At 33.9% G+C, this 18,473-nt stretch overlaps 4 protein-coding genes and 2 non-coding genes across 7 annotated transcripts; 3 read left to right on the forward strand and 3 right to left on the reverse strand.

Moving 5' to 3' along the window:
• Positions 1 to 337: 337 nt before the first annotated feature.
• On the forward strand, positions 338 to 2,483 carry LOC125609296 (CBS domain-containing protein CBSCBSPB2-like). The gene is made up of 2 exons (XM_048780591.1): positions 338 to 530; positions 802 to 2,483. The coding sequence occupies exon 2, from the start codon at positions 838 to 840 to the stop codon at positions 2,416 to 2,418; it is 1,581 nt and encodes a 526-aa protein (XP_048636548.1). The 5' UTR covers positions 338 to 530; positions 802 to 837; the 3' UTR covers positions 2,419 to 2,483.
• A 139-nt stretch (positions 2,484 to 2,622) lies between these two features.
• Positions 2,623 to 2,705, reverse strand: TRNAL-UAA. The gene has a single exon. It is a non-coding gene; the product is annotated as a tRNA-Leu (tRNA).
• Positions 2,706 to 3,429: 724 nt separating this feature from the next.
• On the reverse strand, positions 3,430 to 9,385 carry LOC125609297 (polycomb group protein FERTILIZATION-INDEPENDENT SEED 2-like). Of its 2 annotated transcripts, XM_048780593.1 has the most exons (14): positions 8,594 to 9,385; positions 6,213 to 6,348; positions 6,057 to 6,112; positions 5,715 to 5,782; positions 5,577 to 5,629; positions 5,444 to 5,497; positions 5,274 to 5,336; positions 5,106 to 5,158; positions 4,740 to 5,021; positions 4,600 to 4,648; positions 4,426 to 4,509; positions 4,237 to 4,316; positions 4,043 to 4,129; positions 3,430 to 3,955 (listed from the first exon to the last, which is right to left on the reverse strand). In XM_048780593.1, exons 2-14 carry the CDS (start codon positions 6,315 to 6,317, stop codon positions 3,646 to 3,648), a joined length of 1,344 nt encoding a protein of 447 aa, XP_048636550.1. In that variant the 5' UTR covers positions 6,318 to 6,348; positions 8,594 to 9,385; the 3' UTR covers positions 3,430 to 3,645. The 2 variants fall into 2 exon arrangements, with proteins under 2 accessions (XP_048636550.1, XP_048636549.1); XM_048780592.1 differs by lacking the exon at positions 8,594 to 9,385 and having other exon boundaries at positions 6,057 to 6,348.
• A 1,294-nt stretch (positions 9,386 to 10,679) lies between these two features.
• Positions 10,680 to 13,886, reverse strand: LOC106451107 (bifunctional enolase 2/transcriptional activator). The gene is made up of 13 exons (XM_013892968.3): positions 13,708 to 13,886; positions 13,109 to 13,237; positions 12,981 to 13,028; positions 12,796 to 12,882; positions 12,625 to 12,705; positions 12,424 to 12,525; positions 12,253 to 12,333; positions 11,907 to 12,122; positions 11,607 to 11,801; positions 11,467 to 11,517; positions 11,249 to 11,389; positions 11,108 to 11,164; positions 10,680 to 11,021 (listed from the first exon to the last, which is right to left on the reverse strand). The coding sequence occupies exons 1-13, from the start codon at positions 13,771 to 13,773 to the stop codon at positions 10,941 to 10,943; spliced, it is 1,335 nt and encodes a 444-aa protein (XP_013748422.1). The 5' UTR covers positions 13,774 to 13,886; the 3' UTR covers positions 10,680 to 10,940.
• Positions 13,887 to 15,012: 1,126 nt separating this feature from the next.
• On the forward strand, positions 15,013 to 16,485 carry LOC106454701 (probable C-terminal domain small phosphatase). Its single transcript, XM_013896816.3, has 6 exons — positions 15,013 to 15,344; positions 15,412 to 15,493; positions 15,582 to 15,648; positions 15,755 to 15,916; positions 15,995 to 16,055; positions 16,142 to 16,485. The coding sequence occupies exons 1-6, from the start codon at positions 15,086 to 15,088 to the stop codon at positions 16,309 to 16,311; spliced, it is 801 nt and encodes a 266-aa protein (XP_013752270.1). The 5' UTR covers positions 15,013 to 15,085; the 3' UTR covers positions 16,312 to 16,485.
• A 304-nt stretch (positions 16,486 to 16,789) lies between these two features.
• Positions 16,790 to 16,862, forward strand: TRNAR-UCU. Its single transcript has one exon. It is a non-coding gene; the product is annotated as a tRNA-Arg (tRNA).
• Positions 16,863 to 18,473: the final 1,611 nt, after the last annotated feature.

Below are 18,473 nucleotides of genomic sequence, written 5' to 3' on the forward strand. Positions count from 1 at the left end.
CAGTCAACTGTTTTAAAATTTACACTTCAATGCAAACAACCATATATTTTTCAAACTTACTATTGTTTAGAAAACATAAACTGATCATCGCATCGCATTCAAACAAAAACTCTATGGTTAATTCTATAACGAACAAAATTTAACTTCCAATATCTGATATTTAAAACTACAAAAATATAAAAAATTACTTTAATAAAACATATTATCCGCGCGAAGCGCGGACCCCGGCTCTAGTTCATCTAACTACACCAAATAGAACGTTCTTATTAGCATAACCTATTTAGCAATAACAAGAGAATGATTGCATGTATTCATCTTCTTATTTTTTTGGTGGTGAGTGGCAACACCACCACCACGCATCACCTGACACGTTGTTAAAGAAAATAGAAAACCGCTAAAAAGGAGAAAAAAAAACAGATATCAAAGATCAATTCTTATTTCTGGAAAGCAAACCTTTATGGATTTTTTTCTTAAGATCCGACATATAACTTCAACCTTTTCAAGATCTTCACCATCATTCTTGATCGCAGGTCAGTATTTTCTTCTTGGTTTTCGATTGCATCTCATAGGTCAGATTCTTACATTCATGTTAATCTGCATCAATTTGTCAGAATGTCCAAAATCTAACACATTGTATAAGGACGTATATATCCTTAATGTCCTTTCTTGTATTATCTTTCTCATTAAAAACGTATTACAAATGGTTTGATTATTGTATCTAGATTATGATTCATGTGTATGTTATACATCTCTTCTTGTGGTTACATGTCAAGTATTTGTAATTATTGTCTTGTTTTGTAGATTAATGGCTGATTAAAAGGATCATTACACCTAAACATGACTTCATCTGGGAGGAGAAGCATAAGACGAGGCTCATCAGCCTCCAAGAAACCGGTTCTCCACACCCAAGAAAGCGGAAACAGTAGCTTTAACGAAACCACCTCCCCTAAACCCGGTTCACCTCTCCCTGAACCGGTCTCCGACATCGAAAGAACCGTCAAGAAGCTACGCCTATCCAAAGCCCTCACCATCCCCGAGGGAACAACCGTCTTCGACGCATGTCGAAGAATGGCCTCCCGCCGCGTCGACGCTGTCCTCCTTACCGACACAAGCGCTCTCCTCTCGGGCATCGTCACCGACAAGGACATAGCAACAAGAGTGATTGCAGAAGGGCTAAGACCAGAACACACTCTAGTCTCCAAAGTCATGACAAGAAACCCTATCTTCGTAACGTCAGACTCCCTCGCCATCCAAGCTCTCGAGAAAATGGTCCAAGGCAAGTTCAGACACTTACCAGTAGTAGAAAACGGCGAAGTCATAGCTATTCTAGACATAACAAAATGTCTCTACGACGCAATCTCACGCATGGAGAAATCAGCAGATCAAGGAAGCGCTTTAGCTGCTGCTTATCCATTCATCGAAACGTTGAGAGACCACATGTTCAAGCCAGCCTTATCCACAATCATCACAGAACACTCAAAAGTAGCACTCGCCTCCCCCTCGGATCCCGTCTTCGTAGCTTCGAAAAAAATGCGTGACCTAAAAGTTAACTCAGTGATCATTGCCGTGGGGAACAAGATACTCGGCATACTAACGTCAAAAGACATTTTAATGAGAGTCGTGGCGCAGAATCTCTCCCCTGAGCTAACGCTCGTAGAGAAAGTCATGACGCCAAACCCCGAATGCGCATCCATGGAGACAACGATCGTCGACGCGTTGCACATCATGCACGACGGTAAGTTTCTACACCTTCCGGTTCTAGACAAAGAGGGATACGCAGCGGCTTGCGTCGACGTGTTGCAGATAACCCACGCGGCTATCTCCACCGTTGAGAATAGTTCGGGAGCTGTTAACGATATGATGCAAAAGTTTTGGGACTCGGCTCTCACGTTGGAGCAGCATCCACCTGAGGATTACGAGACGCATAGCGATGTGTCGGCGACGTTGTTGAACTCGGAGGGAGGAGGAGGAGGGAAGTTACAGTCTCAAGGGAGTAGCGTGATGAGTTTGTTTGCGTTTAAGTTTGAAGATCGTAAAGGGAGAGTGCATAGGTTTAACGCGACGGGGGAGAGCTTTGAGGAGGTGGTGAGTGGTGTGATGGAAGGGTGTGATGAGGTTGTTGGTTCAGTGGGGGTTCAGATAATGTATGAAGATGATGAAGGTGATAGGGTTTTGATAAGTGGGGATAGTGATGTTGTTGCTGCTGTTGGTTTTGCTAGGTCTTTGGGGAGAAAGGTTTTGAGGTTGCATTTGGATTTTGCTGAGACGGTGTGTGTTGAGATGGTTAGAGATTTGTCTGAGGGGAGTTGTGGTGGTGTAGGTAGGGGTTTGGTTTGTTGGAGGAGTGGTGTTGTGGCTGGGGTTATTGTCTTGACGAGTATAGGTTTTTTTGTTTTCTTGAAACGTTCCAAGAAGTGATATGTTACAGCTAATTATTCTTTTTGAATTTATAAAACTTGTTCCTTGATAAAAAGTTAAAAACACATGATAGGTTTTCAATTACAAAACTTGTTTTTTTTATCAACTACCTCCATATATTAAATTAAGTTTGGACCATAGGCTCTAATTCTGTAGAATGGTGTTCAATGCTTACATGAAAAATAAAATGAAGGAGTTAAACAATGCAGGCTGTGGGGTTCGAACCCACGCGCACTTATGTGCAGAAGAACTTAAGTCTTCCCCCTTAACCACTCGGGTAAACCTGCAATTGCTAACAGATCATTTATGTTATTTATAAAGGTAGTACATGATACAATCTCACATTCAAGTTCAAGAATCTGTTGATAAGGTTTACTTCAGCTCTCTCTCTGTCTCTGTCTCTGTCTCTGTCTCTGTCTCTGTCTCTAATTATATCTTTGCAATGCAGGTGCAACACAAACACCTGACACCTCAAGAAGCATATGCCTACGTGAAGTCAATCAGGCCTAGAGTGAAATTAGCCACCGCTCAATGGAAGGTAATCAACAGGTCATTTTCTTTGTTCTTCTTCATCCTCTGATTCTTAAATGTGTCTGCAGGCCGTTCTTGAGTACTACTATTTAATGGTGCTAAAGACTCAGAGTTCCTTAACTGATGCAACTTCAGCTTTGATCCCAAGAAATTTAGAGAGCTATGATGATGACTCAAAGAGGTCAATGAATGTTGCTGGTAACGAGTTATGGGTGAAAGGGGTGGGGCAAGCTGCATTGGCGAGGATCTCGTGCTTGTGGCTTGGCTTGCGTGAGAACCACAAACTTTCCATGAGTGGTATAAGAGTCGACATTTCTCTCTACTAATGATGATAAATAAATAATGATGCAGGTGAGGCTGCTGGTGAATATTCCTTTCTCCCCAGTGTGACAAAAGTCAATAAATAAATAAAACTGATCAGATTTGGTATAGAAGAAAGCTAGGGTTTGTAAATTCTGGAAACATAAACAAAAGACTTTGTTTTGTAATTAAAAACTAACTTGTCCCTCATTAACCTTTGATAAGGAAAAAAACATGAATTAATTCTCCTTTTCAAGTATCATAATCAGTCTTTGTAGTTTGTAACCCCTTGAGAATAATAAAAAGATTAAACCAAAAGTTTACTTCAACATAATTTGAAAGGAAGGAAATGGTATCTGAGTACGGGAATTTTAAAACAGTTTTTGATCTCTCACTTCAGAAATGAAGATCTCTGACACACACCATGGCTAATGCTCTCTCTGCTTCTTGCATCTTCTTCTTTTGTATTCTGGCGCTTTTTCTTGTGCCTTTAGCGGCGGATGCTTTTGCTGCCGCTTTTGCCGCTGCTTCTGCTGCTGCCTCCGCTTCTTCCAATGCCTCCATTTCTGCTGCTGCCGCCGCTTCTTCTGGGAATTCTTCTTCTAGCTGTGCCTTCTGCAGGATGATACTGCACTTGTCCATGGTCTTGGGAGATATCAGACCGTATTTTATACACAGCGTATCAATTGCGAACATTCTCCATTGCCTGCTCCGAGGCATCAACAAATATAATAAAAAATTTGGATACTCCATTTGGGATATCATATGATGAGTTGATAAAAAAAATTATTACCAGGAAAGTTCAGGAGTGATCAGCTCTTTCGCATGATGTTTTACGAACTGTTCACATGCCCAAGGAACATGTTTATCCGCGTACACACTGCCCAAAAAGTAATCATGGCATAACAAAAGTGAGTTTAGTGGTGGATCACTCTTTATCTCAAATATTTATTTAAACATAAGATGAAAGTAGAATCATATTGCCACCTTTGATCATCCATGAATGTGTTCCAAAGCACCATAAATCTCTTCTCATCATCGCTCGCATCCACCAACCGATCAATCTTCTGTGAAATTTCGAAAAAAGAAGAACACAAAAATGCCTCTGGTGTAAGCTATGCTCTTTCATAACAATTCAATGAAAATTAAAAAAAAAATACAAAACCAATGAAATACCATGCGTTCTTGAAAATCTTTAAATTCTTTATCATTTTCATTATCGCTGTCCGCAGCAGACAGTACTTCTTCCAGGGTCATTGGCTTCAAAGTGCAACTTATTTAGTTAGTATAATAAAACAATTAGACAGCATGGTTTCAAGAAAATCAAGAATTTGTAGGAAACTGAACCACCTGCAATGTTTTAGAGTGATAGAACTGCCGACTCCTCAGAAGATCGGTTCTGGAAATTAACAATTTATAATAATATTGGTTAGTAAAATCATAAGGATGAAGATTCTGTAGAAACAAAGTAGCACAAAGAACATTATAACCTTTCGGCCTCGAGCCGCCGTGGATTTAACCTTTTTCTCCCAGTAGCACGAGGCCTCTTAGCTTTAGAAGACTGACCTATCTCTAGTTGAGTTACTGTCTGAATGTCGCTAGTCTGTCCCGACAAACGAGTTCTTGCTAGGGAGGATGGGATATTATCACCGTTCACATGAGGAATTTCATTTGCTTTGTCACGAGGGACATCTTCTGAATACTTCTCGAAAATCTTACAACATTTACGTCCCTTAGGAACACCTCTTTGGCCTCGCATACGGGATTTCGAGCTGCACGAATTATGGTTTGACTAGCTCTAAGAAGATGATGATGAATCATAGCTAAGAAGTGGAGTAAATAGTTTGAGATCTTACCGATAAAAGTAGGTATTAACGCGATTTTGCTCCTCTAAATCATCATTTTGTACCTGTTATATATTTAAAAGAATTCATTATGGTAGAGTTCATAATCACGACAAAAATAAATTATTTTCTGAACCCACTTAAAATGTTGCGTAAGTATCAAGTTTCACATATACTAACCCCATTTTTGAATGCATCAGGTTTCACGGAGACATCAAACATCGGATGACCATTCTCCGACAGCTAAAACATGCAAAAGTACTTATGATATATCACAAGAAAACTTGAAAAGACTTGAGTGTATGATATATCACAATAAGAGCATGAGTGTATCCTAAAATATAACGTACCCGAAAGTTAAAGTCAAATAAGGCATGCGATGACGTCAAATGATGTTTCACGCCCTGCAGATAGCATGAAATTTTCAGATCCTTATTGTTTAAAATGAAAGATATGATTAGAAAGTTTGGTTCTAGGACCTACCTTGAGGCTTCCACATTTCATTCGGCAAAATGGGCAAGAAGTCCTTTTCACAACTACATTTTCAAATGTGTGTAGATAATTAATACAATTGTTAGAAAAAAAAAACAGATTCTGAAGCGAAACCAAGTAAAGACTCACCTTGGGATCTCAGTATGATGTTGTTACAATTCATGTAGTTGAAAATTGTGATTCCACTTAGATTTGCCCTAAGAAAAATAAAAGTGTGCCATGAGAAGAGAAGAAGCCATTCATTTTATATAGGAAATAGAAGGGAAAAAGATCTAAAATGCAACAACATAAATTAAGTTTTTTTGCTTGAAAATCGATACTTAAAATTTATTCCAAAAAGTTTAGGAAGAGTTCATAAATTCTATGATTGTAATGATAATTTTGGAAAAGAAAACACACATGTGTAACGTTTTAGAATAGTTTTAAATTAGAACAGTGATAATTAACTAATAACGAAGAAGAGATTCATACATCTTATTTTTCCTCGCCTGTATTTTGTAACTCAAACACCTAGGAAGGAAACGTGGCTGCATGAAAATAATAAAAGCTTGTAGATGCAATAAAATGGTTCTGACTTCTGAGTTAGAATAAAATTTTAAAGGAAAAATAGAGAAAGATAATGCACACCTTGTCTTGTGTAAAAGCTTGAAGAATGCCGTACAAGGTAATTGGTTTGCCATATAATGAGATAACTTCCTTATCCTCCTCCGTTAAGGGCCTAACGCCAGCCATCTGCTTGATTAGTTTGAAACTGTCACGCAAGCTGTTTACCAGCAACAAAGAATCATTAATAAACATAAATAGAGTAAAGAATAGTGCTGTGACTGATTTCTATGTTCCCAATTTTTAAACACCTTAGAATTTGTTAAGATAGACGAACCGAGATCTTAAAATCTGATAAACAAACAAGCTATTGGTAAACCAAAAAAACAATACGAAATTTTTTATACAAATAATAAAATATATCTATTCTATTAAAATAGAAATCAGGACTTTTTTAAAGGCGGGTCAGAATTTTGCTTAAATTAAATACAAAATAATTTTTAAATATTTTGTTTCATACATATATTAATTTGTTTAATAACTAAGTGCAAATACAATAAGATAAATATAATAAGAAGCAATAAATATATATATAATGTTTTTAAACAATTGACTAAATACAACATATAAATTATTAAATATTGTATTTGAGATAGTTATATAAATATTTAAATATATGATTAACTTTAAAAAATGTATACTACTAACAATCTAAAATAAATATCTACGTATATAAAACTGAAAATAAACACCACTCACTTCTCGAGTCGAGATCTAGTATATTATTAAAACAAAAATACTTTTTATCCACTTACAAATAGTCTATATGTTGGACAACTACATTTATTTAATTTTCTATTATTTCTCCTATAATAAACTTATTTATTATTAAATATATACCATATTTAACCTATTATTTTAAAATTTTGAAAATAATATATCTCAAAAATATAATCATAAGTATCTTTTTGTAAGATTGCATTTTAATAATATCTTTTAATACCATTTTATAAAAAAAAATTAAATATACATTTATTTTAATATTTAATTTCAATAATTAAATTAATAATTAATAATATCTATAATTATCAATGAATATTAAATATATTTTTATTTACAGAATAAGAAATAACATTTCTATGATATTTATATGTACATAATTTATATTCGTAATTAAATTACTACCCCAATTAATAAATATAAAGTAACTTAATCCATCTATTAACTATTTTATAAATTATAAAATTAAAGAATAACATATATTCATGAATTTTACAACAACTTTAACTTATTAAAACAAAATATTAGAGTAATATATATAAACCAATAAATAATTTCATACTTTAATATACATATTTAAATTAGAATATGAAAAATAATTCAATATATTTATCAAGTATGAGACGAATTGAATGACATATAATTAATTGATATAATAATAAAACAAATTTTGACCAATATAAAAGCTAAAAATAAATTTGTACTATAATTAAAGATTTAAAATATAAATAAAATTAATACGGGGTGGGTTATGTAGATGAATTATCTTATTTTTATAAAATTATATTAATGTAAATTTTAGTTTAATTATCTATACTTTAAAAATAATGTTTTTATAAAATTACATATGTATTCTTATATTCATTAAATAAATTTTTGAATAAAACTTTATCTTGCGCTTTTAAAGTGTGTATCAAAATCTATTTTATCGACTGTTTTTTGAACTATCAAAAAGTTATAACGGTCTAACTTAAATTGACCCCACTAATTATTATTTTTAATATAACTGTTTTGGTTTAATTAAAATCTATTACTTGCATTTTGATTTAAATTAAACACTAACAGATTTTAGCCATAATCAGTAAAATCTATTACCTATTATAAGAAAATGAGCCTAACAATACATATATGCAAATATCGTATGCATTTAGACCGTGATAAAATTTAAATAGAATTGAGATTAATCTTATAAATTTATAACTATATGTAAAAACAAAAAACTCTTGTGCATAATATCATATCAATATTTAGATGCATAAATTTGTTTCATGGATTATTCGTTATCAATGAAAACAGAACAAAAATTATAACACTAAAATTATCTTTAAAATCTGATGTCGTCAACAATTATATGTGGACACGAAGATCATACTATCATCACATAAGATCCCAATAACCCAAAATATTAAATGGTAATAGTATTTTTGTTGTGTTTTGTAAAACAAAAACAAAAACATAACATGTTTAACGAGGTTATAACCAAGTATAACTTTAAATGACATGAAGTACTTGCAAAGTGAGATAATGGAAAAAGAGACATTGTTAAAATTCATACATGTTTATAAATCATTTACTAAACCTAAACATGCAATCTGTAATAGATTTTTTCTTTAAATTGACAATTGACAGTAGAATAAAAAATTGTTCATACGGATTTAATCTATGTAGAGATTTGATTTACTTACCGATCTTGCTACACAGTTAAGAGCAGTTTGTGTTGCACACGAGCGAAAAACTTTGAGATATTCTATTCTCTTCTAAAAAGATTTGGTGCGGCGGATTGTGCATATCAATAGATGATATTTATAAGACATAATAACATTCCTAAACCCTAATCACTAAGTGTTTGGACCATAATTTTATTTTGGCCCAATATAAACCCAATAGAATCACAAAGAACAAAGAGTGGCTATGAACTTAAGTTTCCCGAGTTTAGATTTAATTCTAATATATTACAGTTAACTATATTATGATATAAAAAATAAAAATATTAGAAAAAATAATTTACATTTAAAAATAACTACAATTTCAACTAAGTAACATGTTCTTAAAAACCAAATAGTCCAAAAACATTGCTTGTGAAAAAGTAAAAATTAAAATATAAGATATTATCTAAAAAGATATTAATTGAATTGAATATTTGTTATTTTGTTCTGATCTTTGCTTTTGAACTACCAAAAATTGGTCGAATATATTAAGAACTAGGATATACAGCTTCAACTTTCGCTATTTTAAGTTTTGTTAGACGACTATCAAATAATATACCTGCACATGTGCTGCATAAAATAGTCCATGGTGTTTTTTTTCTCACCAATTGTATTTATCTTCCCAACTGGTTAACCCCAATTTTGTATTGCTCAAGTTAAATAAAATTATAATTTTTTTCTGATCAACTGTTTTAAAATTTTGCTTTAATACATAAACACTAAAAATCTTCAACGTTAAAGTGAACAATGTAACAAAGAACTAGGTGAAGATCCGCGCTTTGCGCGGGATGAAGGCGCGAAATAAATATTATATATATACAAATTAATTTTACATATTATTATTTATTGTGTTTATTACGTATTATGAAATAATAATATTAAATAATTGAGAAGCGAATAACTATTATGTATATAATTAAATTTGAATAATCACATAAATAAAAATAATTTCTCTCGTTCATTTACAATATTTTTTATTGGTAAATAATAAAAAAACAATCATTTTATTTATTTTATATGTTATATAATTAAATTTAAATGATATTGACATAGATATATTTTATATTTTAATATGGATATTTATTAATTGAAGCTTCCAACTCATATAATTTTATTAACATTTGTATATTTATTATACCAAAAAAGATTAAACCATAAATCACAAACCTTTCCATGTGAGATTTTAATAATTTTTAGTAATTTATAATCATGTTTAAAAATTCAATATAAATTTCAAAATTAAAATATTATGGTCTCAATACTTTTGCATTGAAAATTTTCAAATTAACATATTTATGTATTTTTATATGGTATATAGTTTAATTTTAATAATATTAATATATATATATATATATATATATATTTAATCTGAATATCTATTAAATGAAACTTATTATTCATATAATTTTATAATGATTTGTATCTTGTTATAACAAAAAGTTAAATCATTGATCACAAATTTTTTAATATGAAACTTTTAGCATTATTACTAATTTATAGTTGTTTTAAAAAATTCAAAATGTAAGAAAAAAAATTTAAGCTTTTTATTATATAATTAATGTGATTGTTTAGTTTCTTTTAAGAATATAAAATATAAAAAATTATGAAGGATACAAAATATTGTTATCAAATCTTTTATTATTCAAAATCATTAATTGTTATTTATATGTTAATCATATTAGATAATTTCGTAGTTTTTATTTAAGAAAATATAATATTTTTTGTACACTACTAATAAATTTTATATTTGGTTTAATAAAAAATATAATATATATTTAGATAGACTAACTAATTTTTCTAAAGATTTTAAAAATCATTCTAGTGATTATACGTAACTAAAAAATAGTGTAATGTTTATCGATTAATATATAAAGGATACCAACGATTCTGGTTACAACTCCACAATCTTATATGCAATTTGGTTTGAGTGTCTCACTAGTCTTCTTCACACAGTGTCACAAATCTGACCTTTGGTTTGCATTCGAACCAATCAAGCCCATCGAACAGGTTTACCGACAAAACCCAACGTCTGTCATTGGAGATAATAAGAATAAAGCCGAAATAATAAGAATAAAGCCGAAATCAGAATATAAAAAAAAAGGCTGCTCTCTCTCATAGAGGCAGAGAGAGCTATCTCAGGTCTCTTACAAAAAGTAAAGCAACTTTCTCCCCAAAAAGGGTTCAAACCATAAACATAAGGAAAAAAAAACAGAGAAAACAGAACCAAACGTAAAATGTTTTATTTAAGCAAAATGAGCAAACACAACTCTCATCTTCTTCTCGTCACAAAGAGAGACCACTTTGCTACTAAAAAGGTGGCACTTGTCTAGTAGGGCTCCACAGGTTTGCGGAAGTTAGCTCCAGCGTATACTGCCTCTGATCCCAATTCCTCCTCAATACGCAAAAGCTGTAACCAAACATATTAGTCAATAACAAAAGTTAACAATGCTTTTGATTCTTGCTTAGACCAATTTGGTTTTATGGATGTTTAACCTGGTTGTACTTGGCAAGACGCTCGGATCTGCAAGGAGCTCCCGTCTTGATTTGACCCTGTAAAGAGAGAATCAAATACGAATCACACAAACAATGAACTGTTGCTTTGGAATTTGGCTTCTAAATGGGTTTATAACTTACAGTGGACAAGCCAACAGATAGGTCAGCAATGAAGGTGTCCTCTGTTTCACCACTTCTGTGGCTGGCCATCACTCCCCATCCTGCTCTCTTAGACATCTTCACTGCCTCAATACTCTCGGTCACTGACCCGATTTGGTTAACCTGTTGGCCAATGATTTAGTCAGTAACTGTTCAAAGGTTATATAATCTGTATCAGTATAATCTGGATCGGGAAGTACCTTCAAGAGAAGCGCATTGCAAGACTTTTCTGCAATTGCCTTTGCAACCCTCTGGAATAAGAAAGAGTTAAAAAGAGATATAAGCACTTTGAGCGAGAAACAGACACAAAGTAGTAAAAAGATCTGATTAGGATACAAACCTTGGGGTTGGTGACCAACAAATCATCACCGACAATCTGAACATTGTCTCCACACTCAGCGGTCATCTTAGCGTAGTGCTCCCAGTCATCTTGGTCGAAGGGATCCTCAATAGACACAATTGGGTACTCAGAGACAAAGGACTTGTAGAGGTCCTTTAGTGCATCACCAGAAATCTTCTGAGAGCCATTGTTGTTCTGCAGAGAAACAAACATAGCAGGAGCTCGAGGTTAGAGCTTTGTCCTTGTGTTTTTATCGAATGTAGAAAGAGAAAGCAATTAATATGGAAAGAGAAGATCTACCTCTTCTTTGAAGTTCAAGTCGTAGGTCTTGTCTGATGAGTAAAACTCTGAAGCGGCAACATCCATTCCAATGACAACCTTGCCAGTGTAGCCAGCCTTTTCAATGGCAGTCTTAAGCAATTCAAGACCTTCCTTGTTTTCCTGAATGTTTGGTGCAAAGCCACCTTCATCACCAACGTTTGTGGCATCCTGACCATACTTCTTCTTAACCACAGACTGGGAAGAGCATAAAAAGACATGTAAGTTAACAGGATTTAACTAAAGTCACAGCAGCTGTAATAGGAACATATAGTTTGCATATCATTTATGAGGGCATGTCAAAGACCACAATGATTTGAGGGTTTACCTTCAAGTTGTGGTAAACTTCAACACCCATTTTCATGGCTTCTTTGAATGAAGAAGCTCCAACAGGGAGAATCATAAACTCCTGCAAACATCAACAGCCTATCAGAAACATTCAACGGTGCAAAAGTTTGATATTTGACAAGTCAATAGAAAAGAATCACAACGAACGTGCCTGCATAGCGAGCTTGTTTCCGGCATGTGAACCACCATTGATAACGTTGAAGGCAGGAACAGGTAGCACAATCTTAGGGTTACCAGCAAGATTGGCAATGTGCTGCATCCAAATACCACATAAATAGAAAACCTTAGAAAATCTAGCACCAGAAAAAACAAGTAGCAACAGATTCGCTATTAAGTCTCAAGATCATCGTACCTTGTAGAGAGGAATGCCACTGACAACGGCTCCAGCCTTGCAGACGGCAAGAGACACAGCAAGAATAGCATTAGCTCCAAGCTGAACACAAAAAAAAAGAAACAAGACAGGTCAGAATCGTCTTTCACAATTAATTGAATAAATAAAACTCGAACTTCTTTATCAAATCACCTTTTGCTTGCACCAACCCCACTCGTTCTGGGTTCCATCAAGTTCATGGACCATGAAGTTGTCAATAGCAGTCTGCTGAGTTGGGTCCTGCAAGAAACAACAAAAATACATGAATGTCAGATAACATTAGCTTTAAAAACAAATTAGAGATGCATTAAAACGTAAAACCAAAGAGAGACACTCACCTTTCCAATCAAAGCTGGGCCGATGATGTTGTTCACATTGCCAACAGCCTAATGACATCAAGCCAATACCAAATCAGACAAAAAAAAGTTCATACTAATATCAAACAAAAAAAAAACAATCTCTAAACCTTAGAAACACCCTTGCCAAGGTAGTCAGAACCACCATCCCTGAGCTCAAGAGCTTCGTAGATACCAGTGGAAGCTCCACTCGGAACAGCTGCTGTTACCTTTACACCAGTGGACGTATGCACATCGACCTAATTCAATCATCAGATGAAACCAATACAGATCATCAGCTCAATCTTTCTCAGCACGAAGTTCAAATACTAGTACGATCTAAACATATTCAAATCAGCAGATCCGTCGCAAGAATCATCTCATCGAGATTCACATATAGTAATAAACATAAATAATAGCTTTATTCACGATCAAAAACGCAGATTCTCATTCAGTTAAGCTCAAATTCAACTGTCATCAGATAAAACAGATCCGTCGCAAGAATCATCTCAAACACAATCAGCTCCACGATCAATGACTCATCGTCATCGAGATTCACATATAGTAATAAACATAATTAAAGTTCTATTCACGATCAAAACGCAGATTCTCATTCACTTAAGCTCAAAATCAACTGTCAAACCGATCCACAAGGAATAAACAGTGTAGAGGCCGAGAGTGACCGCAAAACGCGGAAACTAGATCGGGAAAGGGAGAAGAGATTAATAACCTCGACGGTGGGGTTGCCACGGCTGTCGAAGATCTGCCTAGCCTTAACGACGGTGATAGTGGCCATGGTTCGAGAGTAGATCTAGCGAAGACGATAGGAGGCGATGAGTACGAGAGGGTTCAGTGAAACGGTTACAGTAGATGATGAATCGGGTGGTCTGGTTTGATATATAAAGAGGAATCGAGTAAGGGAGAGCCGTTGGATTGTTTTAATATGAACCGTTGGATGATGAGTTAGGTTCCAAAGAAGATGACAAAACGATGTGCTGCACGTCTTTTGCAAACCAGGAAAGGTTTTTCTTTTTTTCCTTTGCTCCTTGTCCAAGTAATCGAATATTCGACTAGCTTTTTTCTTTCCACTGAAATTTCATGCGTCGAATATTCGGCTAGTTTTACAACTCTAGAAACAAATTAAAGGCAAATCAATATTTGGGTCTTGATTTTATTCCATTTTTGATTTATGTGTAGTTTCCTCTCTCTCTTTTTTGTTAGCATGTTTCATATCGTTTTTATAGCTAAGAAATATATTTTTCAACATCGTTTTTTTTTTTTTGGTAAAATGTTAATATTATACCATTTTCAGTTTTTCACAATGTTGAAACAACTTATTACACAGAAAGAAAACAACAACAACACAACTCAAAAAGAAAACACAAGAGCCAACAATAGTAGAACACCTCAAGGTGGTCGGTAGGAGGTGAAATAAAGAAGCAGGAGCGATGGGCCGTCTGAAGGAGTAGCTGGAAATGATAACAGCCGGTCACGGAGAAGCCTGTCCACAGCCAGATGGGTTTGTCTTCAGCTAGTTGACACAGAAGTGAAGATTCCATTTTTTCAACATCGTTTTTATAGCTAAGGTGATTTTATTCCATTTTCAATTATGTGTGTGTTTCCTCTCTCTTTTTTTTTTTAGCATGTTTCATATCGTTTCCATAGCTAAGAAATATATTTTTCAATATCGTTTTTTATAGCTAAGAAATAAGTATATTTTTCAACATCGTTTTATGTTAAAACTTCACAAGTCTTCTGCTGTATTTTTCGTATTGGGCTTTTTGTGCTCGCTCATAAACCTCTGTAATCAAACACAACAATTCAATATTTTAGCCCAAAATTACAGGCCATTTAGTATAACTGTTAAAAGGCGGACATCACAACAATAGTAAAAGGTTACCTACCAAAAACAATAGTAAAAGGTTTCGAGTCTTTTTGACTAACACACCATTGGATGCCCTTGGAATAATAGAATCTACAACTCAGTATCCAATGAGCCGCAAAAGGTTAATTTAATAGGATTTGATTTGACCTCGTGAAAGTAAACTTGACATGACTTTGACTCTATAAAAATACATCATAGTTTGTTGATCATAATCAGAATAACAATGGCTGATGAACAGAACAAGAAGAGCATCGTTGTTGCACCCGAAGATGAGTCCACATGTGACAAAGAAGAAGCAGAACAGGAGACAGAACTGAGTTCTATTCTGGATAAACTTAGTTTAGAACCTAAGAAAGAGAAGCAGAAGAAGAAACTATTGGTCTTAAGTCTGAGTGGTCTACTTCTTCATAGAGTTCATCGAAGAACTTACCGCAAAACTCCCAAGAACAGATCTCCTGATGCTTCTTGTGGCCCAAACCTAGGTAATATATGTTTTTTAATTTCCAATTTTATTATTTTTAATCTACTAATTATATTTGTTTTGTTTAGTGTATAAGAGGCCATTTGCTGAAGAGTTCATGAAGTTTATTCTCGAGAGATTTGAAGTTGGGATTTGGTCCTCTGCTTGCGAGTTAGTCTCTCTTCATTTTTCCATCTCTTAAAATTCAAATTAATTTTCATTTTAATATGTTTGATTCCTTATGGTTTTTGTCTTATAGGAAAAATGTTGATATAGTTCTAAACATTGTTCTTGAAAATCTTCAAGATAATCTTCTTTTTGTGTGGGTAAGACTTTTATGATATTTGTCTTTTGAACAAAAAAAAGACTTATGATATATATGTGAGTATGTGTTCATATTTAAGCATTTGTTGATATACTCTTTTGCTATAGGACCAAGAAGAGTGTACTGACAGTGGAAGTACGACATTACATAACAGTGATAAACCTATGTTTTTCAAGGATCTCTCTAAAGTGTTTAAGTACTTCAAAGGCTTCTCTGCTTCAAACACTATCTTCATCGATGATGAACCATACAAAGCTCTTCTTAATCCTGTAAAATTACTTTCGATGTAATGTTATTTACTAGTTTAGTTTTTGCTCCTTGCTTGATCTTTATGTGAATGCATGCAGGACAATACAGGTGTGTTCCCAGTGAGTTACGATCCTACAGACAAGAACGATGACTTTCTTGGTATATGATCGTTTTATCTTAACTTTTGACGTTTCCATGTCTTGTCTTTTTTGGTTATGATTGGTTTGGTTTTTTGATCCTGTTAGATCCAGAAGGAGAGTTCTGTTCTTACTTGGATGATATCGCAAGTTCACCGGATGTTCAAGATTACGTTAAGGAGCATTCTTTTGGCCAGCCCATGATTGATTCTTCTCATCCGGACTGGTCTTTCTACAGCAAAGTCATAAAGGATTATTACCTTGCATATGTCTGTTAGTCTAGTTTTATTAATATTTACTCTGTTCTTTAGCTTACTATTGAGTATTGAACACATTTCTAGTAAGAATGTTGAACATGAACACATTCTGTTTTCCTTTTCAATTATTTAATCATCTCAAATGTTTTGTTTAAGTTTTAGTAGAGTTAATGATTTTCTGAGATCAAGCGAAAATGAGTTTTAGTCCACTGGATTATAACAAAGTGATGATGAAGGCTAAAAAAAAAATATTTTTACCATAAAAATGTTCAAAAGATAAAGGATTATAGTAACACTGAAAATATAACTAAAACCACATAATGTCTTGTTTTGCATTTTGCTAGCATCAATGGAGTCTTGTACTCTCCAAATAAACGTTTGTAAGGATCTAATTGACTTAAATTCGGATGAGAGTACACGTTAAGTTCAGATCTTAACTTTTCATCAAAAGACAAACGGGATATATGTGTAATACCTATACCCAAACTAAAGAACAAGTGCGCCCGTGGCCTAATGGATAAGGCGTTTGACTTCTAATCAAACGATTGTGGGTTCGAGTCCCACCGGGCGTGTTATTATTTTCATTTTGTTTTCTCCTTCTCACCATCCAGCACACATGCACACTTTCTCTCAATCGCTATGGCTCTTCAGCATCACGGTAAAGATTTTAGCAACATTTTGTCGTGTTGGTTCTTGATTATCAGATTTTGCCAGCTTCTTGAATCTTTGAGGAATGCTGTTTGAGAACAATTCTTGAAAGCTTGCATGAGTAGTGTTATTAGTTTAATTAGTGGTCCCTCTCAGCTTTGATTGATGGTTAGCGTAATGTTTTGAACTTGAAAACATAAAAGAACCAAAGTTAAAAAAAAAAACATAAAAGAACCGGTGTTTGCTTTTGCATCTGTCAAAGTTTCGATGCTGTTTTTTTTATTCTTCTCGGCTTTGGCAGGTTCCATGTTGTAGCAAACCACAGCAGATTTGGTGTATAGTAGACGGGATGGTGGAAGAAGGAGATGTACATCAACACTTTTTGCATATACGATATATACTTGGAAGGTAGAAACTGTTTGTCATCTTGATTTGGTTCGTGAATTAGGTTATAGTAAATAGCATTGTAAATTAGATCGAGTTTGTTGTTTTTACTTCATACTCCGTTTGGTTCAAGATTCAAGGTGTTTCTAATCCAAGAAAGTGATGTGAAATAAATCATTATTCAACACACTCATTTGTCCCACATAACATGATACTGAAAGGACACAACTAAGGAGATACAAGTGGGTACAATACTAATAGGCCTAAATACTAGTAGTACAAGTTGTGAGAAGCTTGAAAACTGAAATAGATTGGGTTTGACTTATCTAACCTGAAAGACTACAAGGGTCTTGTACTCTTGTTCAATGGCCAGGACCATTTCTTTTCTCTGAAAGGGACCATTAGTATTAATTGTTACACAACGTGTATTCTTGTTACTCGAATGTTCATTATCCTATTGAATGCTTGTTTTGATTATTTTTCACCATGGATATTGGCAGGCCCTAGCAAGTAAAGCATTAGCTTTAGGCCACAAGATATATAGCCAATTTTAGGGCCACAGTTCATGGAATAGTAGTTTGGTCCATAGGTTAATTAGTTTGATTAGTCTTCCACATTACCACTCTTCGATCCTCTTCTTGACACGAACATATTTTCAGTTTTGTCATACTCAATGATTTTATGCATTTGTATTATTGGTATTAATGATTATGTGTCACTATATATTATTGGTATTTGTATAAAAGGCCACAAAGTTTTAATAATGCTTTAGGCCACCTTAAGTTATGGGACGGCACTGGATATTGGAGACAATGACAATTTCGACTTAAATTACCAAAAAGCTAATAATGGCAAAAGGAAGGAAAGTCAGACTATGTCTTCACCGGTTTGGCACTTGGCAGTCTCAAGTACATGTTAAAAGAAACTTACAGATTTCACAGTGTTCTCTTCTATTTAGCAAGTATATATATATTTCAAAAACCATTGACCGTTGGTTTTGGTTTTTAACGAACATGGAGTTTTATCGGTGTAACTAGCAGAGAAAGTCGAGCTAGAAAGAAATGAAATGTGCTTCTGCTTTATACTAAAATCTTCACCTATGACACAGAGACACACACGCGCATTACTCTTTCTCTCTCTATTGAGCTTCC

The sequence above is a fragment of the Brassica napus genome, chromosome A5 (assembly GCF_020379485.1).
Source record: "Brassica napus cultivar Da-Ae chromosome A5, Da-Ae, whole genome shotgun sequence".
Lineage (NCBI taxonomy): Eukaryota > Viridiplantae > Streptophyta > Magnoliopsida > Brassicales > Brassicaceae > Brassica > Brassica napus.

Excerpts from the sequence above, each read along its gene's own strand:
- LOC125609296 (XM_048780591.1), top strand. The coding sequence starts at position 838 with ATGACTTCATCTGGGAGGAGAAGCATAAGACGAGGCTCATCAGCCTCC.
- LOC125609297 (XM_048780592.1), bottom strand. The coding sequence starts at position 6,265 with ATGGCAAACCAATTACCTTGTACGGCATTCTTCAAGCTTTTACACAAG. Across the intron at positions 5,022-5,105 it reads GTTAATACCTACTTTTATCG|CTCGAAATCCCGTATGCGAG; the intron begins GTAAGATCTCAA and ends TAATTCGTGCAG. Across the intron at positions 3,956-4,042 it reads ATCACTCCTGAACTTTCCTG|GCAATGGAGAATGTTCGCAA; the intron begins GTAATAATTTTT and ends GCCTCGGAGCAG.
- LOC106451107 (XM_013892968.3), bottom strand. The coding sequence starts at position 13,773 with ATGGCCACTATCACCGTCGTTAAGGCTAGGCAGATCTTCGACAGCCGT. Across the intron at positions 12,526-12,624 it reads GTGGCATTCCTCTCTACAAG|CACATTGCCAATCTTGCTGG; the intron begins GTACGATGATCT and ends ATTTGGATGCAG. Across the intron at positions 11,022-11,107 it reads GTCTTGCCAAGTACAACCAG|CTTTTGCGTATTGAGGAGGA; the intron begins GTTAAACATCCA and ends GTTTGGTTACAG.
- LOC106454701 (XM_013896816.3), top strand. The coding sequence starts at position 15,086 with ATGGCTGATGAACAGAACAAGAAGAGCATCGTTGTTGCACCCGAAGAT. Across the intron at positions 15,494-15,581 it reads ATTTGGTCCTCTGCTTGCGA|GAAAAATGTTGATATAGTTC; the intron begins GTTAGTCTCTCT and ends TTTGTCTTATAG. Across the intron at positions 16,056-16,141 it reads CAAGAACGATGACTTTCTTG|ATCCAGAAGGAGAGTTCTGT; the intron begins GTATATGATCGT and ends TGATCCTGTTAG.